General features: G+C 36.9%; 2 protein-coding genes across 3 annotated transcripts; one reads left to right on the top strand and one right to left on the bottom strand.

The window, feature by feature from the left end:
* Positions 1 to 3,355: 3,355 nt before the first annotated feature.
* Positions 3,356 to 5,168, top strand: LOC110851410. Its single transcript, XM_022099179.2, has 3 exons — positions 3,356 to 4,326; positions 4,427 to 4,606; positions 4,675 to 5,168. Exons 1-3 carry the CDS (start codon positions 4,266 to 4,268, stop codon positions 4,881 to 4,883), a joined length of 450 nt encoding a protein of 149 aa, XP_021954871.1. The 5' UTR covers positions 3,356 to 4,265; the 3' UTR covers positions 4,884 to 5,168.
* A 1-nt stretch (position 5,169) lies between these two features.
* Positions 5,170 to 20,590, bottom strand: LOC110851026. 2 transcript variants are annotated; one of them, XM_035852828.1, is made up of 6 exons: positions 20,047 to 20,590; positions 13,592 to 13,769; positions 12,099 to 12,680; positions 8,996 to 9,132; positions 8,245 to 8,444; positions 5,170 to 5,900 (listed from the first exon to the last, which is right to left on the bottom strand). In XM_035852828.1, exons 1-6 carry the CDS (start codon positions 20,059 to 20,061, stop codon positions 5,618 to 5,620), a joined length of 1,395 nt encoding a protein of 464 aa, XP_035708721.1. In that variant the 5' UTR covers positions 20,062 to 20,590; the 3' UTR covers positions 5,170 to 5,617. The 2 variants fall into 2 exon arrangements, with proteins under 2 accessions (XP_035708721.1, XP_021954343.1); XM_022098651.2 differs by having other exon boundaries at positions 12,099 to 12,671; positions 20,047 to 20,587.
* Positions 20,591 to 20,877: the final 287 nt, after the last annotated feature.

Below are 20,877 nucleotides of genomic sequence, written 5' to 3'. Positions count from 1 at the left end.
CACTGTACATATTACGCAATTTATAAGCACATTTTGTGCGGATATCTTGTTTAGAGAATGAAATTTCTGTAAGTAGAAATAACTTTTATGGTATTTGGCATTGTACAAAGATGTTTTTCATCATCTCACCACTTTTTCAGATATGCATGCTAAAAATAGAAGTGGTTTTCTACAAACAAATTATTTTAGTGACCTTTCCTTAATTTCCTCCACACATCGCATCTACGTATGTATGCATGTGAAGGTTAAGTGTTCACTAAAAATTTCAAAACACGATTTCAATTTTGAAGAAAACAAAACTGTCAAATGCAACAATAACATTTCTAACGTCACACTTTTTCCTGGGTAAATGGATGTTATGCATTCTTTGAAGTTAGATAAGCGAAATAAACGCTATTATAGATGCATAGATAGTACGCATGACTTCTCTGCAGACATTGATTCCGCTGCTTCCACGACGTATGCATAAAGTAGTAACGTTGTTGTAAATCAGCACTTTCTCCGTCAGGCTTTCTCCTGAATAATTTATTTTTGCCACCATCGCATCATGACGAATTGACGACTGATCCGCCAAGAATAGAAGAAAAAATTCACTAATGAACCCGATTTTCTCTGATCGTTGAGTAACACAAAGGTTTTGCGAAATCTCGAAATAAATCCGAGGCGGATATGAAAACATTGTATCGATCTCTGGCCTGGACGCCCGGTGTCGACGTTCATTCAAAATTGTTTGGACAGAGACAAATAACAACCATTACTGCATTGATTGGGTGAGTTGGATGTCATGAGATGAGTGGGATGTAGGTTTATGGCAAAATTGTGACAGTTGTAAAGTAGAACAGTCCTTTGCAGTCCAGGCATCATTGTGTAGTCAGACGTACCGTGTGACGTGTAGTGCCAAACCTTGAAGCAACAAGAAGATGTGCTTTTGTTTATGCTCATACTAAACTCGTGCACCTTATTATTACTTGTAAAATGATCGTAACTGAAGGATTAGCGGATATGGATACAGATGCGAGTAGTGCAGCCTCAAATTAAGCCAAGTTATTCATTTGTCAAGTTTGTTTGACGTCTTAACCGACCCCATGCAACTACTTGATGTAGAATAAAGTTTGGTTAGGGAGAGGACCTATGTATTTACGAAGCAGGGGAGCTCCACTACTTGGCAATATCCGATTTTGATGCATTTTGGGTATGATGTAGTATCCCGTAAGTGTGATCCCATCGCCACATTTGCCCCTACCACACCTACTCAAAGGGTAAAAATACGAAAAAACTGTTTTCACTCATTTAAACCTCTCCCATAAATAAAATTTTGCTCGGATTTGAAAATTCTTGTACTTCCAGATACTTGCTTTCCACTATCCAATATCAAGTTCAACTTTTTTGGAATTTAGCTTTTTCGAAGATACTGGTAAATTTTTGAAAATACTCAAAAATCTTAGTGTTTTTGACCCATTTAAGTGGGTGTAGTGTGAAAAAATGTGGCCATGGAGTCACATTCATGGGCTACTACAACATATTCCAAACGGGATTGAAATCTGTAATTCGCAAGTAGTGAGGCTTTCCTGTTAAGAAATATGTAATGGTTGAACTTTAGACTAACCAACCAACACTTTCGTTCAACTTTCTAATTACAATATGCGTAACCTGTTTGGTCTGAAACTGAAGTTTGAAAATTATATAATCGGATTCATGCAACGTGGAGCATGGCCTTTATTACAAGGTTGAGTAAATGGTGGGACAAGCAAATCCAAATTTGTCCCATTGTTAATAAGAATGTCGACTCTATTTAATGCAATTTTGCTCAATACTAAACTTGAACGACTTATAAACTTCATAATACGTGGTGGTGATGTAACTGCAAGGAAATGGTTGAGACGTATTTATCTTCTTTAAAATTATGTAACAGTTCTGATGCGAATCTGCAGAAATCGAATCCTTTGATAATCCAATTTATGTACGTAGGGATTTGTTCCTAGAAACCATTTTTATCACGGAGGAGTAGTATATTCCTTCTTGCAAGAAATCTCTCTTACGTAAACTCGTATGGAGAAGGTATTATCCCTGCATTTTTGTCTCTGTGAAATTCTGCTATTCCGTGGGGGAGAGAGATCACCGGAGTGGAATACATGTAGGAATACATTCCCTTCCATTCACAAAATACATGGAAGGGGATTTTACTCAGGAGTCTACTAAATGTGAAATAACAACATTGTGCCATAATGTACCTTAAGTCTCGTTGACCACAGTACCTTCCCATTTGTCTACCTACCTTCCAATCTACCTGGTACATAGCACTTCCATTATCTCATTATTAAGGCGTAAAACCCCTTTATGCATCGGTTCTGTCCGTCTGTCGGTCCGTCCGTCGGTCATGGCTCCCTTTAAGTTTCGAAAGGATTCACTTTTTTTAATTCTCTCTTTCTAATCAATGAAGCAGAACTGAGGTCAAATTCGTGTGGTGATCTTTTGGGTAAGAAGGCTTAGGCGCCAGGTCAAAGTTCATAACACTTTGAGAGACAAACAGGTCACGGGACAGTAATTTTGGACCTATGATGACCCGATTTAAAGGTAAAAATATCGAAATTTTATTTTTGACAATTTTAGACGGTTTGAAGATGGAGAATTCAAAATTACCATGATTTTGACCTAGCCCATGACCTTTTTGATGAGATTAAAGGTCAAATATGTCGAAATTGTTTAAACTTTTGACACAAGCTTGTGCCTCCGCGTATTCCTTCACCCCTTCGTTACGTCCGTTTAATACAGCTTATTCACACTGAACGACACTCAATACTGACACAGGATACATCCGTACATTAAATCTTGCATGCAACGTATAGTCAGTCACAATAGACCACCTAATAGAAGTGGTATATGTATGACGAGATATTAAAAATACTGTCTGACCAAAAGGTAGCTTCACATTTAGCCTACTTATTTAACACCACTTTGTGATCACGTTTTTATACTATGCGAGCAACAGTAAACTAGATTTGAAAGGGGCGTTAATATCTCATTGTAAATAATTCCCTTGATAAAAGCTATATGAATTCACATTACTTTAAATTTGATACATTTTTGCATTTTACTATAATTTACAATTCTTATTTTTCCCATCAAAGTAGCATATTATGAAGCAACAATTAGGCTATAATCATGACAGAGATTCCGTGTAAATTCGACTGCCCAACTCTAAATATGCAACCATGTATTGCTTTATATATACTAAGCAATACACTTCTATGTACCAACTGATAACTAATCTTACGAGGAGAGTGGGTTACTATGTTCAGGGTCTTAAGTCGCCATTGAGAACATTTTACCTGTAAAAATTCATTCTGCTGCTGCTGCACTAAACCTCAGCAATCGTATGGAACAGACGGTTACCCGATCACAAGTCATCCATACATTACTCAGGTTTTTAATTAAAACCCCACACCTCTCTTGTATAATCCTCAATTTGTCTCGAATTTCCACACATTTAGGAAGTATCTAATTGATTCGAAAACTTGTACGTCCTTGTGGAATTATAACATCGTAGCGAAACCAAAAAATCTACGGGGTTCTCATTCTTGTGATCTAGTAAACCAGATTTACCTTCGATTTTATACTGTATACGGATGTTGACTAACTTATGCACTGTGGGTCGATATACATTTTAGTAGATGCATCCTAGGTATCTAACATTGTGGTTGTGAGATTCTGTGTCAATGGATTGGGCGAAACCAGTTGAGTGTCTTAACAATGCAAAGTCTGGTAGAGGCCACAGCCAAGACGTTCATTGTTTCACAGGGGTTTAGTGAAAGTTGCATGTGTGCATCATCGTGAAGTGATCGACAATCTCCAGCTGTCTTCTTCTTCTTATGGTGGAGCACAATTGTAGAAATAATTTCACAAAAGCAGACTATTTCCCATCAAGTGGAACAGGAAATACATGGCCGTCAGTTGCACCAACTCGGGCAAAGGGACGACTCTTCTACCAGTTGATTGATTCATAGACTCGTGTGAATTCTGCCTCCTGTCGTGTTCTAAAGTGCATAATTTGTGAAAAAGAAATTGGATGCAGGTATACTTTTTGAAGGTGGCATTAATCAAGGAATTGTTGCTCGGTGGTGAAATGTGGAAACCCTCCAGGTCAGGTTGACGGAAAAAGATTAGTTTTTTTTCATACTATCCGATCTTTGGAGGAAGTAAAGAGAAATCGGAGTAGAGCAAGCAAGGAGGAAAAGTGGCACACAAAGTGATGGTCAATTGATGAAATGAATCTCAGTGCTGTGATTACTTCAATTGTGATACTTTTCTGTCTGGCCGTTTGTGAAGGTAGACATGAATTTATTAATGAATAAATAAATATGAATGACCACTATTTTTGGTGACTTTAGTCGGATTTATGAATGAGTGTTTTTTACCACTTACACAGGTCGATTGTCCACTCGTTGCTATGTGTGTCGGTCAAGGGGAGAATTAGGAGATTGCAAGGATCCATTCAGCTTCAATGACACGTCCATCAAGGATTTGCCAGGATTTCCTGTCTCCGTGACGCCATGCCCTTCAGGCTGGTGTCGCAAACAGACGGAGGGGATTCGCGGACCGGCCGATGGTAAGTTACATATTTACGCAATTACTTGCTATATAAATTGGAATTTAATGTCTTTTTATGAACTTCAGAGTACGGCTCAGCCACGGACCGCTCTTGTCTCAGTCAGGCGCCGAATGATGGGGAAGAACGCTGTGCAGAGGTCAAGATTCGCAACAAGGTGTCACGATTGTGCTTATGCAGAGGAGACCTGTGCAACATGGCGCCCTCATCCCGTCACGGACCCCTCTTCCTCGTGGCGTTCCTAACGATGGTCACCATCTCCATAAATTACTATTAACAAATACGGTTGTTGAATAACTTATACACATAAATACTCATCATCGCTCAACATGAATACTTTTTTAAATGCAAGCTTTGGAATAGCAATTATTTTTATGAAATATTAGAGAAAATGATGGTGAGAGCATTGACATTATATTTTTGTACTTTTTTTATACACTGTTTGAAAATGTTTATTTTCGTAGAGTTTGTTAATGCATATCGGTGAGCGTGATGAATGAACAATAAAATGCAAACAGGTTACAATTCAAATTAAAACGATACAACTTTGTTGATAAGATCAGTCACGGGTGAGTTTGATATTTACTTTATTTTGGCATTATTGCTTTACAAAGATGGATTAGTAGAAATTACGTATGAAAAAATAAACGAGCTGTAAAGGAAATAGGAAATAATTCATGTAGGTACACACTTACGCTACGATTACAATATTTCGTATTTTAAATAAAGCACGTGTATGTATTAGAATTAGAAACTAAATAGTTATGGTGAGAGTAAAAAAAGTGCAGATTAAATTAGTAAGAATAAAAAAATAGGCAAATTTAAACAACATTGACACCGAAATGTCCATGTTTTGTTGTTTTTTGGCTTCCTGTAGTGTAGATCAAATTTGTGTTTGCGTAACGTATGAAAGTGATAATTTATGCTTATCATCATAGTCATTTAACGCTACTTATTGGCATTTTATTATTTATTTGTGTATGTAAAATACGGATAATTTAGTCCAATCTGTTATTTTTTCGTGCTGAAAATGCTCCACAGTGTTAAACCCGGTTTGGTTCGAAGGATATCCGATTCCGCGTAGAGAAGTTGGTTGTGATCCCCATGTCTGCCTCCGAAGAGGTCGGAGGAGGAATCGGAGTGGTATGAATATGAGATTGGCGGAGGCGGTGGTGGGCCGGCAACAGGTGGGTGTGACGGAGGGTACTCGAAATCCGGTGATGACAGGTAATGGTGGCGGTGGTGGTGGTAGGGAACTTTGTGTTTGATGTAGCCGTGTCCGTGTTTGTGTGGGCTTATGATAAATTAACAAATGTTATTAAGTTGTTTGGTTTAAAAAAGTGGGGTATGTGTTGTAACATGGTGTTTTTTGCGGGTGGGTAATTGTGTCAGTTAATTTGACAGGGATTATTTTTTTTAATGTTAAAGCTTTAAATGAAATTTAGTAATTTTCCCACAACCAATGCACTTGTTATTTCTTTTATATTACAAGATTTTGTTAGCCGGTTTTTTCCGTGATTTGATTATGTATTAAAATTAGTGTGTGAGTGGATTTGTACGAAAGCAAATTATAGGTTTTCATGCAAAATCATGGTGAGCGGAATTTATTTTCTAAATAGAATAACAGATGCAATCTTTTCTTACAGTCTGTGCCAACTTACAAATTGATATTGTCACTAAAAGTGAGTTTGGAATCCAAACTTTTCTCACATTCTGTTTGAAATGTGGGGAAAAATTGCATGGAACGATTTATGCAGTCAACTGTAGATATTGAATTCCGGGTGGAAATTCTTTTTTCAATTGTGATATGTCAACTTTTCGACGTTCCTTCAAACTTTTAACACCTCTCAGGAATTAGGCACCCGTTGTTTCTAAAACATGTTTACTGAATCTTAATATTAATTAGAAGCCGTTGCTTAAAAAATCCAGTTCCTTTCAAAGGTTGGAAAGATTTTCTACGGATAAAATAAATGTAATCCTCTTAAAGCCTGAGAAACATTTTTCCATGTTTTACTACTAACAAGAGCTCACAATAAATATCTTGCGTACTTATCGGCCTGAGTGGTGGGACGCGATTTTAAATACTTTTCTACTTAAGTATTCCCTCTTCACAAAATATATTTCATTCATCTAAAAACTAACATTGTTAAAGGGCTTTCTTCGTGGGCGGGAGTAACCTTGTCGTCCTCGTCGTCGTACTATTCAAGTATCTTTATTGGTTAAGTAATATCATGCTGACATTTCGGTTCAGAAAACCTATTCATTGAAAACGATGATTGAGAAATTCTTGTCTCGAAAAATATTGTCTAAATCCCATTGGTTGTCTGCTGTGACCTGTGACTGCTGAGTTTGCTACTTCTGAATATCAATGATAACAACTTTGCTAAATGTCGGCTGGCTGTACGTGACGCAATATTACGCAAAAAGTTTTGCAGACGATGACGGAATTATCAATATACGAGGAAGATATTGTGCTGGAGGCCGCGTTGGCAGATCACACATTGATTGTCAGGAAGAATACAAAGTATGATGAAAGAAATGTCAAAAGGGGTAGGAAAGAAAGAAGACTTGCTTCCAAGCCTGCTGAACGTCGTGGCAACGTAGCTCGCCCACGGTTAGTTTGCATAAAGTAGTATTGTTTATTTTTTAGTAGGTTCACTTTAATGTATTTACAATTTAATTAGAGAATGTAGAAAAGTACCAAAAACGTGTCGTTATCATTGCAACACGAACTAAATAGACTATCGTGGGAACGGTATTTACACGTTTTTTTATTATTATTATACGCTGATAAAGCAGTAAGTGGGCAACACAAGTGAAAAAATAAAGTATTAGAGACACAACTGATTGGTAATTATAATTATTATTATTATAAGCGGTAGTTAGCAGCGTTGCTTAAATAATGGATCGAATATCATCCTCGATTCCAATAAGATTAGAAGCTATGAATTAACTAATTGATGAATATGCGACTATGTACATTTCACAGTCAAAGCTTTGGTAAGCAAACAAAATGCATGGAAATGCATGAAGCCTTGGCAAAAGTGAAATATCTAAAATATTCATTACTGAATTATTTACAAGTTTACGACTATTCGAAAATATGAATTGTTAATTGTTTGGGTGTGCATGCAGTCGTTATGCAACTGGCATTACAAACATTTCTGATTCCTTGTACAACGCAGTGGAGAAAAGTGATATGGAAATTTTCTCCTCCTTCCACTACTTTCATGTCAGTTGGCATATTCGTAATCAATGTTAAGCCTGCGATGAGGACGAGGAGGGTAATAAAATTAAAAGAGCTCTGAAAATTGGGAGCTCTGCAAATATTTTCCATCAGCTAGATTGCCTAGATTCAGAATTCCACAATTTCAAATAAAACCTTATTCTCTTCTCAAAACAATGAGACACTACAGAAGAAAGACGAAGCAGACACAGATTTCAAGTCGCTACGAACGAATGAATTCACTCTGCTGAAATGAATAGTAAAATTCAGTAGGAGGCAAAGCTGGAGAGCGTTTAGTAGGACACCCAGCAAAGAAATAGCAAACAAACGGTAGCTCAATTTTACAGCCGAGAAGGAAGCAGCGGATTTAATGGTGGAGGAATATGGATGATAAATGTTGTTGGTTGGTTACTTTGCAGCATCAAAGAAGGCGAAGTAAGGTCGAATACTGCGGAGGAAGTTGGGCTCGAGTCCATTGTGAACTCGCTGATCGTTAAGGGCCAGCACGGTCCGTTTGTGGGGGAAGGCAGCGAAGAATGGCGGGTGTTGGGCAGCATACTTGGCAGTATCAGGGTCCGCGAGGTACGGGTCGCTGTCTGCATAGTCACTCGCCTAAAAGGAAACAAAGAAGCCAAACCAAGGTGAGTGAGTGAGGTGACGCATTATTTACTCGACAAACTTCCGTATTCATTCACCATGGTGGACGAATAAAATGCATTACTTTCCCATCCCCAACCAGCTACCAGCTACGAACGATGATAGCTTGGATGATGGTGGGGCTGTGGAGCGATGTCGCTGTCCATTCATCACGCAAGTGACTAGAGGACAGCATGTCATATAATAATAATGACGGACATAAACCACGACGACAGTTAATGCTGTTTCTCTCTTCTCCTCATGTACAACATTAATCGTGGGCTTGTGGAAATCGTCACTCTGTTTTTAATACTCTGCCCTATCTTCGCAGTTAGTTTTGGAGTGGTGGCGTGGCGATAAACCAGTGCAGGTTTCGGGCATCATTAACTAATGTATCGCAATGATTGCAAAGTATAAAACTTGGAGCGACCTCGACCCACTCATTAATTTACACCTGCTTACTTTTACTGATTATGCAATTTGATTACACGTAAAACCACATAATTTGGCAGACAATGGGCACCTACCTCTGTGGGAATTGGTGGCAGGAAAACTCCATCGGGAGATAGTGCTTCAGGATTTGCGTGCGCGTGGGCTGCTAAATTTCCTCTGTGACCCCCGCCGCGTCCTCCAGCAAAGTTCCTCAAAGACCCAAAATCGTCGCCTTTATGAAACAAAGCTTTTAAATGAGTGCCATTTATCTTCCTTTATAAGACCTACATCATCGGAGTAGGTCACGATAAATGAGGAAATTGAATAGAAACTAATAAATTGAATTGAGGCAAAATGAGAATCGAACAAATACAGATGACAGCCAGACAGAGGAAAAAAGTTGAAGAAAACGTTCAATACAAGATACAAAACTAGAAGAACAAGCACAAAATGTTTCACAAAATGTAATCCAGCCATGCTGTTGCATGCCCTGAAAAATAAATACTACAGCATAATAACAATTTACGAAGAATTGCTCATAACGTCATTTTTTAAGTGATTACATAATATTTAAGTTTCTTAACTAGATAAGTAATACTGGTTGCTTAATATATACAAGTTTTCAGAGTTTGTTGTTCATGGACGGACGTATGTATGACTTCAAGGTTCAACTTCCTCAGTTTCAGTTATGCCACTATGATTTATAATATTGTTATGATTTATATACAAAATTGTCATTTTTTAAATGTCACATGAGAAACCAGAGTCACAAAGACTGAAACGAATTACACGACCATGATATTGCAAAGTCTGTGTTCTACCACGTTATTTAACCCTATTAAGAAAGAATACGATTCTATTTGGGTGGGTTCTCAGATTGTTTTATTAATCTTTACGTAAGTTTGTTTACGTAACGCCTACGTAAGTTTAGACCGAAACCGTTGTAGAAATGTCTTACTTACGGCGAAATTCTCGAACTAACAAGCCTATTATGCAGAATAAATGAAGGAACTAAAAAATATCTGTGCAAAAAAAAATTTCACCAGGTAGACACAATTATGTGCTTGACTTGTGCACAATTAAGGTACTCACCTGGATGGAAAAGCAGTACCAGTAATAAGCACAGCATGTAATTTGTCACTATCAACTATGAACTCTAAGAACTGCTGATGATGGTATCAACAAGCATATTGGCTGTACTCCAATACAAAAATGTTTAATAACAAATGTTTAATAACAAAACGTGATCAAGTTTCAATTTGACATTTTGTACGCAACCGAGTATTGAGTTCCGATCAGTCAACATGATTTCTGCTAGTTGGTAAACTAACAATGTAAGTCTTTCACGTGTATAACTCCGATTGTAATTTAAACCGAGGATTTTCCTGAAAAACATTTAGCAAATTCTACCAAATTCGGAGATTTGGAAAATAATACTGGTCTGCTTGTTTTTTAGGTTGCCAGCAAAATAAGCTTGGTCCCATTAAAATTGGAGTTATATAAGTGAAAGAATTTCATTGTGATTGTGTAATGGCTTATCATGCTTATCAGCCCCTAAATGCAATAATATTGTTGAATTTTTTTAGACGCATTAATTGACGGAGGCAGATTTAGACTGACTCTTTTATAATTGGGCAAATTCATCATGAGGTGAGAGTTGCATTTGATTTTAACAAGTAGAAATCAGACTTCTGGTAATTCGCCCATTATAAAAAAGACTATTTAAAAGTGCAATTTATTACGTTGTGCAAGCCGAAGGTGACGGATGATTCGACTAAACCAGAGTTACGACACGAATTTGTGGAAGAAAATTTCAATTTCAAGATAGAAATGAGGGCTTGGTTATGTCATGTCATGCAAAGAGATGCCAATCCGAGAAATACTTTTAAAAACTTTGAACAACTTATGGAGTTGTTTAATTATATTATTATACAACTCTGCGATTATGACGACGTTTTTAAAGCGTTCGCTGAGAATTTTTCAATACAAGAAATGATGCAAGAGATAATACTTAATGAAAAATTTAAGACGCGAGATTGACTTCACAATGAGACAGTTCTTTTTTCAGTGAATTTCACTTCCCAATTAAAATGAGGCAGAGCTAGTAAATGCGTATAATATGCATTCATCATTTGGCACTACGCATCGCAGGAACCTTATTTTTTCCAGGAATATGGAGATGAGCATACTACAGATATTTTAATTATGTGATGCATATATCTTCCCCTGTAACAAAAGTAACATTCGTCTCAGAAGCCACGTGAGCTACTATTGTCATTTATGTATAAGGTTTAATGAGTGCAAAGTCCAGCTAATAAAATGAGATTCACAGACAGGATGTTCATGTAATTTAAGGAAAAACTAATTTACAAATTGAGGGTCTTTCATGCATATGCAGATTAACTGTAATTGAGCTTTATCAATACTAAAATTGTGATGAACACGTAGAAAAGTGTCAAAATATTGGTGGTTGTCAAACGAGTTTTCACTTCACACGTCACCCACGTTCGAATAATGTGATTAAATTATGTATGTAGCTACTAGGAAATGATTGACGGGAGCTACATGTTTAATTGTGCAAAGATAAAGTGCAACCTTCGTCACGGCGTAATACAGATTGAGTGATACTCACTCATCGCTGTAATCAGGTAGATTATCTGCTCACCAAGTTGGATTAATAAATTGCCCAGAACTGTGACACTACACGGACTCATCAGTGTAATGCATGCTTGAAGGATGAACTTGTTAATTGAATTGATTTACATGTGTTTTAAAGTAGCGCAATAAAGTGGAGTAGACCGAAGTGCATAGTGCATATATAAATCCATCACTGACTGAGTGACCACTTTACAAATTAGACCAGTTCTGGTATTTCATGTACGTAGGATGAAAAATATTTTTAGTTTTTTAAGCAGGAAGCTCCTTTCTATGACATAACATGCAGTAAAGCAAAAAGTTTCGCTAACAAGAGTAGCGTAATATTGGTAGTAAGAAAATTGGAGTGCATACACGTGCAATTGATTGTAAACCGTAACCGAGATGAGTAATTGAAACATATATATCAACGTCTTTTTCATACTTGTTAGTAATTTAAGTGTGCAGTGTGTGCAGATATAAGGAGTGAGTTAGTGAAAGTAACAGTTGTTAAGGTAAGTAGGCACCCAGGTTGTTGTAGTTTGCTTTAGTTGTTATTCTTACCACCAAAATCGTCAAAGTCAGGAAATTGAATTCCTCCAGTTTCAAAATTATCTCCAATAAATGGACTTCTCTTTACAGCCTTCGAGTCTTTCGGTTTCGTGCTTTCACCTCTCAAAATGTCACTCGTTGTCGTACGCAAACTGTCTTCCGACGTGGTGACCACGTTTTCCTCCACGCCGGAAACTGTGGGTCGACTTTCGACAAATTTCACGCGGGGTCTCAGTATCCGCTTGAGGAGCGGGGAGGACGTGGTGCTGGCAGTGCTGCTGGGGTTAGATTCGTCAATCATGGCGGTGGTAGAAGTAGTGGTGCTAATTGTTGTGGGAGTGGCAAGCTCATCATCGGAGGCTCTTGTTGTCGATGTCATTTTGTTGGTTAAATGTTTTCTACCGAATTTCGGATTAATTGGGACGCGAGCGCTGTACGATTTGTTTTTCTTGTAAATTTTTGCAGTTGTCGATGTTCCAAGAATTGTAGGGGAGGTGGAAATTGCTTCATTCGTCGGGCTGATTACGGATGTCGTGCTCTCGTGCGTACTCCTCTTTCGCTTCACATGGCTTTCTCCTAATTCATCTACAATTTCTATTTAGTTAGTCCGAAATTAAAGTCAGTAAGATTTGCCTGCACTTTTATGATAAGTATGTAAGACAAGCTGGTGAAGAGGATGTGAGCCATCAGCCTATCGACAACCAACCATCATCCCCTTTCGTTATCTAAATGTTTTTTTTTGTTCGTATCTAGTGGTATGTCAATTATCACGTATATTAGTAAAAACATGTTCATGCTTTAAAATGCGGTCAAGAATGTGAGCCATTTAGTTTTGGGTAAGTTGTAATTGCAAAATCAACCCTTGTTTAGAAGCTTGAAGGGTTAAACGAAGTTGCATTTGCATTAGTATTTTGTCATTTCTTGGTTAATGTTTGGTTGGTTTATCATCGTCGCGAGATTATGTGAGGCTCCATGGAGCGAATCTGTGTTACGTGTGAACTATGTTGCAAGAGAACCATCAAATGAATGAAATTTTTTCCACCTCACTTGTTCTCTGACGTCTTCGCGAGTGAACATTATGCATTTGAGGTTTGTGCTCATCCACGCTGATTGTTAACCCTTGACGCCTCATTGTCTAAGAGCATCAACGGTTTGTCTAATCGTATGGATCAGCAGGAGCGGCTTGTTTTATTTTTTTTTGCAACCTACAAAAAATTCGTTCAGAGTGTTTGTCTAGAAGAATGATGCACAAATAAGTAGCTAAAAATCGAACAGAGTATAACTTTAATGAAACTCATCTTTAAACGATGCCTCAACGATAAAAACCAGATTTTACTAGATTAGACAAAGTGCGATGACTTTCACCATTCATGATTAACTCTTGTCGCGACGCAAGTTTTTTTAGTGCCTAATACCTCACATGCTATTAAAGTAAACATGGGATGGGACACTGTTTTCGTAACAGTGTTCTAAAAAAAGTGTAAATTTCGCTCGAGCTGACATACCTCTTTTTCCGCCGTGATGGCGGAGATGATTGTGATTGTAGTGAAGTAAAGGTGACGATCCTCCAATTCCGTGAGAATATTCTGTCGCCTTGTTTCCGGCCACGAAACTCACGTGCACGGAAGAAACGGCAGGCGCTGATCTCACCGAGTGGAGAAGAAAACTGATGCATAAGGATATCTAGACGAAAAGAAAACATGATTATTCTCAGAATCAATTTCTTGCGAGCTACATGAGTTTTTCTTTGTGATGTGTGAAAGGAATTACTTTTCAGAAATTATGATTTTAAAAACTAAGTATGTATGAGCTGGTTTAGTGCCTAATGCTAAACTAATAACTTTTGGGAACAAGAAAATTTCCAGGGATGAAACCTGTTGTAAAGTTCCAGAAGAACCAGATGAACTAGTGTCAAATTTGCTTCCCCATGTCACCAACTCAATTTTAATTGGTTTCATACTTAATTCTGTTTTTATTTTTTTAATTGATTCAATAGAAATTGTAATGAAACCATTCTAAAATAATAAAAAAATGTATTACATTCGATGTTAAATATTAAACAAAATCTTGGACACTCAAGATCCGGTATAAAAATATACGTGTGAACATATCAACACGCAATGCCATATTTACCACTCACTTGCACTATGCATAAATTCTACTGACGGACATCGCAGTCCTTTTCTTGCATCCGCGACTGATTTTACTTCAAACGGTTAATTCCAAGTTTACCTTTGTGAAATTGAATTAGCGCAAAAATATGCTTAAACCGTAAGACTGCAGACAAGACGAGGTCACGACATCCTGAATGGCAAAAGCGTTATTGATTAATTTCAGATACCAAAAAGTGAATTGTCGTAAAGATATCAGACTCGCTATCCGTTGATCTCACGCAGCGATTGACCTTTACGGAACAAAAGGTGCACTGCAGTAGAACAAATTGGTTGGACTCGATAAACAATAAATTACTGTATCAATCTAAATGATGATTAAATTGGACATTATATATTCCATGTAAATACACAAGTTTATCGGATTTGGTCCTCAATCGATTAAAATATTCAATAAAGCTTCAACAAATAAGAAGGTGTATCAAATCCCATCATTAAAATTATATGCCTATTTATCACATGAATTATTTCAGTAAGAAATAACGGCATCATCGCATTTTACAAGTTTTAAAGACGCAAAACACCTCATCTGAACGGAATAATATCTCAAATTAAAAATCTCAGTGTTACGTTGATGCCTACCCAATTTTATTGTGTAAGACAAAAGACAGCAGTAGAAAAGTGTCACTATCATCGAGCCACGATAATCAATCAATCCTTCACTGTTTGTAGTACGTGATCACTTTCGCGAAAAATTTCGCAATGAAAGCTAAATGTGCCTCACAACACACGAGAAATTTCGTTTATATTTTTCTACATTTTTCCTTCGTGTTTATCTCCTAAATACATAATGAGATCCGTAAATTGAGGTACTCATAAAATACCTTATCAATTTAAAAATAACTAAAGGTCAGACGTATCACTTGTTCATTACGCAAAATAATTAATTGGGAAGGATTGGGTTTCGGATATAGCCCTTTGAACTTTTTCATCTTTTTCAGGTTTTAAAACAAAGAGGACATCACGCAGTAATCTTAGATAAGGTTTGGAAATTCTATAAACGAGTGGTCCAAACCGCTCTGGTAGGAAAAGATCGGACTATTCTTTAATGATCGGTTTCAAAATATCATATCAATCCATAAATATGTATCTCACACCGTATGTCTACTAATCCTTTGTTAAGTAATGATTCATCAAATATTATGCAGACTTCAAAATAAAGTGGATAAAGAAAGTTTGCATCTTTCTTACCTCATACTTAAACTCAAGAAATATAGGCCAAGTTAAAAGCCAGAGAGTAATATCGTCGTGACAGCCAAGAATAAATTCACTCCACGATATTACCAAAGTCAATCAAAAACTTACTGTTTTACGAAATTCATCCCTGTCAATACATCACTCTACATTACGACATGCTGAATATTCTGATATAAATATAAACGATTTTATCCAACTTGTCCGTATCTTCTCTTTACAAACAATAATTTGCAAACAATTATTGACGAGTTTATCTATCGACTTATGACATCAGTTCGTCAAGCACATTTTGTATCGAAGAATAAACAGGAACATCAAACCATGCATCACCTGCTAAGAAAAACGTCGTGATTTTTCATGAAAGTTCAATTTGTTGATACACTAGGTTCGTGTTTCACACTCTACACTTAAACCGTAATTTGTTAAGCGTGCCTCTATCACAACAAACGTTGTTGTTTATTTTATTCTCGCATCATCAACACAACCAACCATCGACAATGTAATAAATATCGTAAAATTATAGAATATAATGAAAAGGAGGGAAATGATTAAATACGAGATCGAAACATGGGACCCATTTCAAAGTAGGGTCCCCCTATTCATTTTCATTTCAAGAATTGCTTGGTGTGCCCTAAAAATGGTACACATTTTTTCGACAGACAGATCAAATAACTCACATGAATCCTTTGTTCCAGATTTTCAAGTAGTTTCGTCTCTTGTTTGGGTTGGTTGATTGGTAAGTGGATTGGATTGCGACAAACTACATTTTTGAGACAAATTGAAAAAAGAGACTTGTGACAAGTTTCTTTCTTTCAATTTCAATGGGAACATAACAAAATAGAAGAGGCAAACTTGTACGACGACACATTAAAAGTTTTAAAAGTAGGTAGGTTCAAACCATTGAGAAACAAATAAAAGTCTTCTTTCAGCTTCTGAAATTCGGCTCAACCAAAGCCAAATGCGTGGGCAGAGGGATTGCTAAACCTTTAAGTCACATTTTTTTCTTAAATGAACAAGATGAAGAAGAAGACGAGTCCACGATCTTTTCTGCTTCCGTCTGTGAAATATATACCAGTATTTGGACTAAAATTGGAGTCGAGCGTATAAAATTTTAAGGAAATTGCTACACCGCAGAGAACAAAACACAACAAACCGAACGGGCCAAGGGCAACCAGACTGACTCTTTTGCAACATTATTATCATTATTCGGGGCTAATTATTCTGAAATGTTGTGCATTTAAAAGTATGGTCATGATGAGTGTCACGTAGGCACATTTACAACTACATATTTAGAAGAAGGATGACAAAGTTTTTGGAAACAAGTTTCCTGAGTCAAAGTTGCTGCAAAGTTTTGAAAAGCGAAAGCAAACAGCAGTTTCTGCGAAGAAGGAATCAAAAGTGAACAATGTTTTTTAATCTGTTGAGGCCTTTTGACACGGTTATGCTGCTCCTTCTTCATCTTAAACAATGAGAAAATGTGCTCCTTTTCCACTACGTAAGCTGGCAACCAGCAGAAGTCATCTCACCCACTCGAAATTGTACTCTTACAAATATTATTGTGTTTCCGAAAATTTGGATGTTATTGTCAAATGATCTTTTGAATAGTTCCCTTGTAAAATAGTCGGTTACATTCTGCTTTGTAAGTACTTATGCATAGCCAGTCGAAGGTTACGTAACTAATTATGTAACAACTAGTTTTGTCCGAAATCTGAACTTATTTCAACAAATAGAAATTTTCAAGACTCCATAAAACAAGTTATGATCAAAACTCGTGAATGATTAGACAAAGATCACAATCAATTATTTCTGCACTGTAATCATTCCGCGATGAATTGTAAATTGAGAAGGGAGCCTTTGTCGGTAAAAGTAAAACAACTCTATAAGCGTTTCAAACACTGGTTACAAGTCCCCAGTTTTAGGAAAAAAGACGTTAAGTTTTATCGAATTTTAAATACTAACCAAGTAAGTAGTTGGATTAAATGCATTGAGTGTTTCTGATTTTTGGAGGCAACCACAACAGGCTTTTGAGTGATTTTATTTTACTCTGGTCTCTGGGTAATTCAAGCGTTCAACATATTCTTCAGAAATAAATTTAGCACCACTGCATTGCATCTGACACTGTTTTGCCTTTGCAAACAACAATTCAGTGCAATTCATGAATTAAACCATTTAGTTTTTTTTACTCATTTTCAGAATCACATTGCCGACTTCCTGTGTTATGAAATATTAAGTTTGGTTTGTAGACTTATCGGTTTAATATAATGTTTTAGCCGGACTTTATAAATAAAAATTGCCAGATTGATGAGGCAAATTGCGAAACATTTCAGGTCTCACATTACAATGACAAAATCTAGTCGTTAGCTGGAAAAGAGGAAGAAAATATGCATAATATCTACCGGTTTTAGTAAGACTTTGCGCAAAACAGTTGAAATTCGAAGGAATTGTGTGCATTAATTTATAAAGAAAGTACTTTACAAATCATGACTCGCTGTGGGTTTAGAGCAGACACTTCATGACGGTATAATCCTTCCTCGTGCCCTCATTATCGTCACGTTAAGTAAGAAGGGGCAGAGAGGTAAAGAAGTAAAAGTGAGTCACACCCGTCGTTATACAAAACTTTATGCAAGCATCTTCATCCATATTTGACATTACTTCATTAGTTTTGCATAAGAAGAGAGAGGATGTGCAGCGTGACCTTCATTTTTTACTCAGACAGACGTTACATATTGTCATTTGATCTGTAACGATGTAAATTTGAATGCTCTGTTTTTGAAGCACATCTCAAGCCTAGTCTAAATTAGATCGTCAGCCAACCCTGATGAAATGTCAATGAGTTTAAATTCTTGATTATTTTTTGCATCATGCGTCAGTAAAGAGCACTTCGTGCACTGTAAAAAAAATAGGATAACCCACCCTTGAATTCCCAGATTCAATTGGTTTTCAGACGAAATTAACCAGTTTTAAATTATTGACGACTCAATCAATGAAACAAAAGAAGGATTGTCGTGCTCTGATTTGGTCTGAATTTTTAACAATAAAAACAATTCTGAAGGAGCACAATTGGAGATTTGTATGACTTTTATTTGACGACCTTTGGCATTATCATTTTACACGCTTTTGATAATTTTACTTGCACATTAAAAACATAGACAAAAAAGTATCTGCTTCATGTGTCAATGCCACAATTTTACTTCTCACTCCTCGTGCATATTCTACTACTAAACAGTAAATAATAATGGTTTGCCTAAAATTAAACAACATCGTTTTGTTTGTGGTTGGTCACTACGTACCTTTTGCAGTGACTGAGTTGGTTTTTAGACCAAAATTAAAATGCACTCTGTACAAAACAAAGCAATGACATTCGATTTTTTGAAAGAATCGTAAAATAATTACGTGAAGGATAACATAAAACAATAATCATGTTCAATGATTTGTTGGTTTTAATAGAAAAAATAGTGATGGATGATCTCACCACACATAAACTAAAATAGTCATTCACGTGCATACATGCATTTTTCAATGTTTGTGCATATTGAGTGCGATAGATAGTGAAAATGTATCGTAACAAAATCACACCGTACCAAATGGGATGAAAGTGTCGTTTTGCGGCCACTTTTACATATGTAATTGCCCAGTTTATGTAAAAGACATGACTACCGACGATATTACTTGGCGTCTCTTGTCACATATGACTTAACAGGAATTAGACAGCCGACGACATTCAGAATAATAATAATGTTGTGCGATAATTGTATCCTATTAGAGGAAACTCTGGTTGGTGGTATATATATTTTTATTACGGCACCAAAACATGGACCACTACGATGATGGTGTGAGAAAACTGTCACATTAAGGAACGAGATACTTGATTTGTTAGTGATAGCCAGAGACCCTCACTCAAGGCCGACTATACATCACATCACTCACCTCCTGTTACCTTTCCTACGAATTTGTCTCTTTTTTTGCATGAGAGACCACCTTTTGCTCGTGTACGCCTTGTCATTCATCATGTACGTACAAATTCGAATCCAACAACCGCTACCAAGACTGGCAAAATCTACACGGTAATCAAAACCACCACCACCACGACACATAGACTGCTGAGAACTGCGTTATAATTCTATTCTAATCTCCAACTTCTCTCATTCTCTTCACTTTACACAATGCGAAACATGGGATAAAATTGAATTTGACTGTTTCATGTAAACTACTCGCTAAACAAAATTTAACTCGGTGCATGTGTTCCTATTGCTTTCTTTCTCATCTCCTCAGTTTAAATTGAATTGCGAGTTGAGAGAGGAAAGAAAGTCGATGAGACTGATGAGAGATCTTCTTCATGACCATGAACAACTTATAATGGAATAAAAGTCTCATGAGAAAAGTGGACTGATGTGATGCTGCGAGTGGAGTGGAACATCCAGAAATAAAGCAATTAAAGTGCTGATACTTGATTGCTTGTGAGATTTACTTTGTTTTTCGGCATACGTGTGTTCTGTCAGATTACGTTTTTGAAGATGCCGATAAGTACAGTTTCACAAAATGGTGTGTGTTACTAAATACTTGTTACATGAAAATTTACATGTTTCACTTACCCATGAGAAATTCATTGCAAATAATTTGGCTGAGGTGACTCGTTTCTATTAAGCCCGAATCCAATGAAGAAATGAAATATTTCGAGTAAAGTCGAAAGTTATTAACAGAAAGTCGCTGTGGAGAAATGCATTGAGAAGAAGTCGCAGTTTGGCTCACTAGCTCGTCGTCGTCGTCGCTGTGGTCTTTCCAGCTTTCTCCAAAACCCGAACCATTGATCCGACCTGCACAAATTCACCCTCCTAATGGCACCACTACTGGCTGGCTTTTCCCTTTTTTGTAAAAAGACTCACTCACTCAGCCAATACAAAGATCGGCCAATTTATCTATTTTTTTATTAGGAAAACTTCACTCACGAGATTTTATTGAAAACTCGAAAAAATGCATTCAACGGAGTAATCAAGCGTTGATGTGTTCTGGGAAGTGATTCCTGATGCACAATGCGACTCTGAATGTTTTACAAGTCGAAGCAGTGAGTCTTTCGACGAAAAGGACTCTCTGTGGAGGCAGTGAGCCGCTTAGCGTACTTTCCACCATTCGCCATTTGCACCTCACAAACTTTAACTCCAATTTTAACTTGGCTTAATGTAATCCATCTCCAATGACAGAATACAATGGTGGCTGCAGCAACTTAGACGTTAGCTACTCTAATTTAGCAAGCATCCCCTGCAAACAAGATTTTGGTGTGGATCCCTCGAAAAGTACATCAACGTTAAAAAAAAAACTTGTCGACATAATGTAGGTACAGGGTTCCATTTGGGACCTATTCAATTTGTACGATTTCTTATATGTGCATATTTGGATTTGTTTATGTATAACTTTTGTGACACTAG

The sequence above is a fragment of the Folsomia candida genome, unplaced genomic scaffold, assembly GCF_002217175.1.
Source record: "Folsomia candida strain VU population unplaced genomic scaffold, ASM221717v1 Fcan01_Sc006, whole genome shotgun sequence".
Lineage (NCBI taxonomy): Eukaryota > Metazoa > Arthropoda > Collembola > Entomobryomorpha > Isotomidae > Folsomia > Folsomia candida.
The sequence above is the reverse complement of the archived record's forward strand: the minus strand, read 5'-3'. Positions and strand labels throughout refer to the sequence as shown.

What these genes read in the sequence shown, in the direction of transcription:
- LOC110851410 (XM_022099179.2), top strand. Translation starts at nt 4,266, where the DNA reads ATGAATCTCAGTGCTGTGATTACTTCAATTGTGATACTTTTCTGTCTG. An exon ending in CTGTCTGGCCGTTTGTGAAG is followed by an intron (nt 4,327 to 4,426) that starts GTAGACATGAAT and finishes CCACTTACACAG; the next exon opens with GTCGATTGTCCACTCGTTGC. An exon ending in GATTCGCGGACCGGCCGATG is followed by an intron (nt 4,607 to 4,674) that starts GTAAGTTACATA and finishes TATGAACTTCAG; the next exon opens with AGTACGGCTCAGCCACGGAC.
- LOC110851026 (XM_035852828.1), bottom strand. An exon ending in CCATCACGGCGGAAAAAGAG is followed by an intron (nt 12,681 to 13,591) that starts GTATGTCAGCTC and finishes CTAACTAAATAG; the next exon opens with AAATTGTAGATGAATTAGGA. An exon ending in TGCCACCAATTCCCACAGAG is followed by an intron (nt 8,445 to 8,995) that starts GTAGGTGCCCAT and finishes GTTTCCTTTTAG; the next exon opens with GCGAGTGACTATGCAGACAG.